The 8,611-nt window shown below is 38.6% G+C and overlaps 1 protein-coding gene across 1 annotated transcript; it reads right to left on the bottom strand.

The window, feature by feature from the left end:
* Positions 1–2,301: 2,301 nt before the first annotated feature.
* LOC116286717 (uncharacterized) lies at positions 2,302–7,918 on the bottom strand. Its single transcript, XM_031693295.2, has 2 exons — positions 7,798–7,918; positions 2,302–6,392 (listed from the first exon to the last, which is right to left on the bottom strand). Exons 1-2 carry the CDS (start codon positions 7,810–7,812, stop codon positions 3,813–3,815), a joined length of 2,595 nt encoding a protein of 864 aa, XP_031549155.2. The 5' UTR covers positions 7,813–7,918; the 3' UTR covers positions 2,302–3,812.
* Between the last annotated feature and the right edge of the window lie 693 nt (positions 7,919–8,611).

Here is an 8,611-nt window from a genome sequence, read left to right on the forward strand (position 1 = left end):
CACTATCTAGGACATCATCAGGGCATAAGAATCCTTCTTTCAGTTGTAATTATTTTCTTTACATTTGGACATGTTTCAATCTTTCAGTTGTAATTATTTTCTTTACATTTGGACATGTTAATAACGCAAGATTTTTATGCTTAACTGGCCCAATATAACAGTTGTTTGAGATATTCTATTTCACGAGTGTCAGATATTCGACAACACAAAATGATTTCTTACTCGTTATTTCTGGTGCGACTAAAAGATTATTCACAAATAAATTTTCACCATCATGTTCTAAATCTATCAAAGGATTAGCCAACACTGATAAACCAGACTCTAAAGATTTGATCAACGCCATTGCAGGATCTATTTTCAATCGACTAGCTAACTGTGAAGTCATAAAATTTAGTAAACTAGAAAATCCAATCAGACCCTTATGTTTATGTTTCATGCTGGAATCTGATTCACGGTAACCTGGATTTCAAAAAGTCTAGTCAAAGAAGAAAAAGTCCTACTAACCTCAGTCAGCTGAATATTTTAACAGAAATTCCATCATTAAACTTTCATGACAACGTACTGTATTTGAAAATTGTTGTAATTTCTGGGACCAAACAGAGAATGTTTTGTCTATGAATCGTCTGCCAAAGTTTCTAGTTTTGTGTTCATGAGATCGGTGTTTTTAAAAAGATAAACAACTTTTCGATTGATTCGTCGCGTAATTTGTTGCGAAAAGCTCATCGCATCAGCTATCATTCTCAAAATGTTTTTTTAATTTTCTACTTGAGTACTTTGGCAAGTATGACCAGAAGCTGTGTAAATGGCCCTAACTAAACCCAGCGTACCACCATGACACATCCAATTAGATCTTTGCCATCAAGTTTTTGATTTCAACCAATTGACCTCTTCTATCGTTAATCCATAACAATTTTCCAGTGCCCATTTTTTACATTCATTGAGAGTGTTCCGGTAAGCTCTTGGACATGTCATAATAGCAGGCTGTCCGACTAAGAATTGATAGTATCTAGGCAAATATGTATTGCACTCTATTAATGTTGTAAAGCCTGGAAATTAGAGGAGTCTTTTCGTAACGTCTTGAACCGAGCGAAAAGATTTTAAAACTTGATCAAAAAAATCACTTCTGAAAATTGAGCACGAATGATTCGATTCGTCAGCTCTTCGTCTACTTCATCTACTTCACATGTTTCAGATCTACCCTTTTTACATTCTAAACCCGTGGGAATTTCCCACGGTATTCTACAAAAAGTTACCTTAATACTGAGTAAATAAAAGATATAGATAAAGATTATAAGGTATTATTAAGATATAGATATATAGTTAAGATATATAGTTTTGACTTGAACTCTAATAGTCGTGACTTCAATCCTTTTGGTTCGTAACAATCGTCGGCATACAGATGAAAGTTTACCTTATGATGTCTGAGGATGTCACCAAGTGGACTTGTGTACAACGTGAAAAGCACCGGTCCTAAAACACTCCCCTGAGGCACGCCGCAACGAAGGGTCCGTTCTGATGACTGACTACCATTTACATTGACGATGTGTCGACCACGGTATCAAAAGCTGCAGAAAGATCTAATAGCAGCAATATCACAGCACGTTTGTTGTCTATAGCTTACAGGATATCATCTTGTATCTTAATCAGTGCTGTTTCTATGCTATGATCACCAGTGATAAGTATTTCTCTTCGTTCATCCGCCAGCTCTTCCAGGAAAGTGGTGAACTCATCAAAAAGCTGATGAGCTGTCAAATGCTTGCCATTAGAAGGAGGAGGTCTGTAAACGACAATGATTCTGACTGTTTTATTTGATGATTTGAGCAGCGTATCCATACTCAGCACCATTAAGGCATGGCTCTTTTGAGGAAGTTATGGAAAATCAGTTATTTATTCATATCTTTGACAGTTTACTATGAATCTTTCCCAAATTTGGCTCGTAGTAGTAATTCTTCAAGGCAAGCAATTACCGCATATCTGTTACCATGGAAACCAGGTCACGTGACCACAAGGCCGCCATCTTGGATTTTTTTAAACAAATCGTTTGTAATCGTATTGAAACTACTTCAAAAGTCCTGAAAATCCATATTCCTTTGTATATTTGCAATACCTATATGGATCTAATTGGATATCTTGGAAATTACATTAAGTTTAATTTTTAAAATATTTTTAATTTTTTGGGAAAAATAGAAAATATTCTAAAAATTAAACTTAAAATAATTTCCAAGATATCCAATTAGATCCATATAGGCATTGTAAATATGTATAGTAATCTGCATTTTCATGACTTTTAAAGATGTTTCGGTACGTTTTCAAACGGCTTGTTTAAAAATCCAAGATGACGGCCTTGTGGTCACGTGACTTAGTTTCCATGGTAACTAAGGCTCTAAGGTTCCTTCTTTTCACAAAAGACACTAACTTGCCAAGTTTGGGGAAGATTCGTAGAAAACTGGCTATGATATAGCTAAACAGTTTTTCATCTGAGAGCCATGTCTTAATGATGCTGAGTATGCTCGAAAGACTTGAAACTATAACTGGATTTCAATTCCAACTTCAGAGGATGTGTTAACAAAATACCAACTCCTCCACCACGACCATTTCTTGCAGAATGCTTAAACAGTATCCTCTAGGTGTTAAATCATGTGTAGCAATTAAATTATCAGTTTCTCCTGGATTTAGCCATATTTCTGTAAATGCCATAACATCAATTTTGTTTTCAACAACATAGTCGTTCAAGATTATTGCCTTGTTCTTAATAGATCTTACATTAAGAAGGCAAAAGTCAATGGCTTTCACGGCTGAAATGGAGGAACCAAAGGAGTACGAGGTATAGCGATTACATTGCGGTGAGAAGTCCAGTGCGGCTGTATGGAAGTCCAGTAATTAATACGCATTCTATTGGAAATCCGTACAGGTATAGGATAAACATTGGATCTATCAGTGTCAGCATTTCCGTCCTCAGAAGACTGCAGAGATAAGTTCGAATATTGTCCGGTATCAGCATTGATAGACTTGGTATCAGTTATGTTCACCCACCATCCAGCATTCTGTTCAACATCACCAGACAGGAGTAAGAGCTGCTTACTCGCGATCGAATTTGGATAGTACGAAATGCGACTTTGTGAAAATTTAGACTTCTTAGACCGATGGCATCTGGCCACTTGATTAATTCCTATCGTTCCAAGCACATTTTTGTTAGAGCACAATGGTTCAAACAGAAGTGAAGTGTCATGCAGTACGCTTGCATCCGATATGCTCAAAATGCAAATTTTGGACGGTTCACTTTCACAGAATAATCGCCCAAGATGAAATACGTTTGTCTTCTTATATGCAGAAAACTGCGCCAAATGTCGATGGAATTCCATTTACTTATAGTATTACTATTTCCCCAGTAGGCCAAGCGGTTTATAAAACCAGGTACTGTGGTACTGTGGTACTGTGGTACTGTGGTGCGGTGGTTTTGGTGTTGTGGTGTTGTGGTGCTGTGGTGCTGTGGCACTGTGGCACTGTGATGCTGTGATACTATGGTACTGTGATACTGTTAAATATTGATAATTGCGCGATATGAGTGTAATAAATTATTGTTAATTATATCCTTTTTCACGAATGGACAGTACTTTCTGAAAGTATACTTTGGCCTTGTCGTATTCTTTTGGCTCAATACAACAGAAATCAATAAAAGGTTTTCTATTGTAGTAGCCAGTTGAACAGTGCTCTCTTCAAGTATACTTTGGCCTCTTCGTGTTGTTTTAGTTCTTTATGGCAGGCACCGAGGTTATTTAGCGTACTAGCCAATATAATTTTCGTCTCCTTTCTCACGAAGGGACAGATCTCTCATAGTACGCTTTAGCCTTGTTGTGTAGTTCTTGATATTGATGGCAGAAATCAAGGTTATCCATTAACAGCGGTTGTGTATCATTTTGATCAATTGCAGTTTTTTTAATCGTTACTGCTTTTTCAAAGTACATATTTGCTCTTTCAGTTTCTCCAGGACTTAACTGCTGAACTAACGTGACCAAGTTCATTAATATATCAGCCAAGAGGGTATTGTTTTTACCCGGACATTTTTCTTGGATCGCCAGGGCTCTCAGTAAATATGCTTCTGCCTTTTCGTGTTGCCCAAGATGCATGAGGCAGGCACCCAGGTAATTTAACGTATCAACCAGTTCCGGATGATCTCCTCTGTGCAACCTCTCTTCGATTACCAGTGCTTTCTCAAGATGTATTCTTGCTTTTTCGTAATTCCTCAAATAAAAATATAAGTCACTCAGACGTTTTAATGTAGTGGCCAAGGCAACGCTTACCTCAGCACTACTCAGTTTCCCCTCAAGATGGCTTTGCTTATCTTTGAGCGATTTATTCATTAATGCGATATCTGAGGTCGTGAAGTTTTGGTCTTGAGCCATTTCTGGACCACTACGGTATGCACGTTGTTGGATTGACAGACATATTTCTAGGAATATCTCAGAGGCCTCGTACTTTCCCTGCACAAGACAGATACTTCCTGCTTTGAATAAACAGTCAGCGGCATTGAGAGATTTTGCTGGTAAGATGGAATGATGCAATAGACGCAGCTTATGTTTCCTTGATATAACCACAAAATGTGGCGTAAACGATCGTGTGGCGATGAATTCTGCCTTGGTTACATCGTCAACGTTTTTAAAAGAAACAAGATCTGAAAGCACTGACATCAGTTGTAAAATATCCGTTTCATCATCGTCCAACAATTTCTGCAGGCCATGGTAAACCACTTGATGTACACGAATTACTTTTGAGATTTCTACATCTTCAGATAAAATGACCAGCGAACTCAAACTAATATGAGCAGCTACAACGTTATGGTCTTCATCAGGCATACAGCTCATTACATATTGCACAACATATTTCAATGGTATTGGTTCATTAGCTATGACTGACAGGAACTGAAAAGCATGCATCATAATCTTGTCTTCAATTACTACTCTCTCAAGAGCAAGCCTGACAGCAGCCGTCATTGCTGATCGATATGTCAAAGTGGTCCTTTTGTAAACCTCTTCAGTTGCCTCACGCTTTCCTTCTTGTAGTTTGAGCAAATAGTTCTCCCATTTGGTTTTACATTGGTCAGTAGAGTTGAATATTCGCTGCACGTAAATAGCTGCACATGCCAAAGCAAGCGGTTGGAAATCAAGAGCACTGGCAATGTTAAGTAAAGTGTCTCGATCACTCGTAGTACCAGAGATTTGGGAAAGTAATGCGATGGCGTCTTCTTCTTGCATCCCTACCTTGAGAGATGAATAATGATATGTATAGTAGTCAAGTGGAATGGATTGACTGTCTTGAGTGGTGACGAGGATTTGACCATCACCACTTGTCTTTTCTCCCGCTTGAGGCAAGTACTTTGAAACTGATTTCAAATCATTCACGTTGTCCACAATAATCAGCCACGATGAATAAATCTGCACTTTTGGATTGATCAAACTTTTCATACTTTCGATTTTCTTTTCTGGACGGAGGTCTTTTGATGTCGCAATTCTTGTAACAGAGTCTTCGTCACAGTTGAGTCTGGCAGCAAAATCCACGTACGATCCCAGAAGCGTGTCGAAGGTGGATGCGTTGAATGTGAATACGAACTTAAGATGGGTTGTATCTTCAGGGATTTTGTTGAAGTAGTTATTTCCAATCTGTCTGGCAATCTCACTCTTTCCACATCCGGGGTTACCAGACAAGTAGATGACCGTCGTCTCATTTTTCTTTGTGCTTCTCAACTTTTCCATCTCGTGATGTATTGTCGTGACTTCATCTGCGCGATCAGTGGTATGATGGGAAGGTTTGGGTGGTAAGACACAGAAGGAATGAAATTTGACATAAAGTTTCCTCTCATTATTTAGCTGTTGTTGAATACTACTTAGTTCCTCTGTTGGAAAGCTTTTCTGGGTTTTCACTTCATTCACTTCCGTCGTATCCAGCCCCAACGCCTTAAAAGCAGCCAAGACTTTCCGCATGGTGTCTTTAAAATCCACGTCTGTAAGACTTCCATCAGCAGTGTGGGCAAAAGGTTCATTGCGGATTTCTCTCAGTTCGTCAATGTTTGTCTGTACAGTGGTATTTAGATATGGCCCGAGACAATCTGAGAAACGAAGAGCATAAAAGAGACAAGTGCAGTCCCATTCTTTAGTGTTACCGTTTGCCATGATAGTGAGAAGCTTTGCATTACATCTCTGATTTCTAGCTGATTCCATGTTGTAGAAATCGGTTGCATTTTTGGGTACATCAAGCCATTCGCCGTGTGTAGTCTGGTAACGCGCGTTCCATTGTTGCTTGAAAACTGTTCGTAATCCCTCGGGTACATTATGAGTGAAGACGTAACATAGACGGAAGTAGTTGAGCTCCTCGTCTGTATATTCCTTGGTCGCCATCTGAATGTGCAAATATTTCAAATATCAATAGCAAGTTTATTTATTTTGCTCACAATTTTGTAGTTACAACTTAGCATGATGAAGGTGCTTTTTTCGTTACCAAGGAAGCAATTACAAAAGCACACGCTGGATCCAAGTATGCGCGTATCATCTAATTAAGCATGTTTATCTTTTAAGGTGACTGCTACCCTACTAGGTGAGATTCCTTTTCTTATTTCTATTTTTGTTGTTGAATCTTTTCGCATTACTATCTTTTGTTGTTCTGAGCGATCGTTAAGAAAGAAACCTCTGCCCGGACTCGGCACTTTTCTATACGAGCATGCGTCGAGTTGTTATCCAAAAACTTGGATGATAAGGCACACGCAGCAACCATGAAATGTTATCTGGAGACAATTGTGCCTGCAATAAGAGTGGGTATGACTTTATCATCCATTATTTTCTCGAAGAAATCATTATATAAAGTTGACTGCTATTAAAACTGTTTGCCATGGTATTGAACCTTGTTGTTTGCTATTGCAAAATCATTTTATCAAAATTGCAAACTTCTTCAGCTGTACTGGGCCTCTGTGCATGACACAGGCAGCCCAGGGAACACCTATACGTGCTTCTTGTTCCTAATCCTTCGCTTAGCCTAGAATCTCAGAAACTAACGAAAAAAGAACATGCGTAGACATTAATTTCTGGTACGTGATACGCAGCTCCATCCCAAATCAATCACTTTGATAATTGTCACAAGGCTGTCACAATGTGAACCTCAAGAGCTAACCTCGTCGGTCGACAACTCTCATGTCGTTCCACACGATTAACTTCGGGAGAATATTTGCATAACGACGACATAACAACACCTACAATGTCATTGTGTTTATGCAGATATTCTGCCGAACCTGTCCCAATTTAAAATTAGGGAATGTCCGAGAGCGTTGTTGTCGACCGATATTGAATTAATTATTTCTAGCGGGGTGAGCTCTTTAGGTACACCACACTTTAAAAAACGCTTTCTCCAAGACTTGAATAGGACGAGCTGTAGAAATTTCACTGCCATCTTAATAAAGCTCTGGTCTATTGATGTAGGAAATTACAATGAATGCTATGGTAACGAAACTTGGTACGATGGGTGAGACTTGGGTTGTCAGTCATCTGACCACGTGACATGGCGTGATGTCACATACCACGTGACTTACGAACAAAACATTTTCGCCGATTTTTGCGAAAACTCATTACAATGAATGCTATGGTAACGAAACTTGGTCTGAAATGGGCAAAACTTGTGATGTGAATGATCTGACCACGTGACATGGCGTGACATCACATGTCACATGGCTTAACAACCAAACATTATCGCCGATTATGGTATGTAATCATGAATTATTTATAAAACTTGTTAATCGGACTCGCTTCCACATACCTCTGGTGGCCCCATCCTACCCTACATCTGGTGGACTCGCATCTCGTTGACCCATGTTGTCAATCATCTGACCACGTGACAAGGCATGTCACATACCACGTGACTTAGAAGAACAGCAGTACTGTTACAGTCATAAAGAGAGTAAATTATTGTTTTATTTATGCTTACTTTATTTACTTTATTTAGAAAGATTGATGATCTTATTAAAATGAGCTTAGAAAGACGTTAACTTTTTTTGCATTGCACACATATTTAGGCTGCAGAATATCGATCATATTTATTAATACAGCTATAGATTTAATAAAATTCGATAAAATGGAATATTTAGTTGATTTTAGTAAACGCGTAATAAAATTTAAGTGTTTATAAAACGTCTTGTTATCGCACCACTAATATAAAACTGTAGGTTTGAGAAGGACCGAAAGGTTTTGTTTGAGTGGTCATTGTCAAAGTCTGAATGATCGCAATTAGCATCGTAAAAACTGCTCAAGGTCTTTAAAGTGAATATTTCTTCGTTTAATGCCATGATTACATACAAAATTTCGCAAGTCACGTGATGTGACGTCAGTCATATCACGTGTTCAGATGATTGACAACACGAGTTATCCTTTCTACAAAGTTTCATTACCATAGCATTCATTGTAATGACTATTGGCGCGAGGAAGATCGGCGAAAATGTATAATTCGCAAGTCAGGTGATATGTGACGTCACGTCATGTCACGTGGTCTGATGATTGACAACACAAGTCTCACCAATGCTACCAAGTTTCGTTACCGTAGCATGCATCGTTCCGGAGTTATGGCCAAGGGGCCA

This window comes from Actinia tenebrosa, unplaced genomic scaffold (assembly GCF_029948245.1).
Source record: "Actinia tenebrosa isolate PJP-AT-01 unplaced genomic scaffold, QUT_ActTen_1.0 PGA_scaffold16__25_contigs__length_10494907, whole genome shotgun sequence".
NCBI lineage: Eukaryota > Metazoa > Cnidaria > Anthozoa > Actiniaria > Actiniidae > Actinia > Actinia tenebrosa.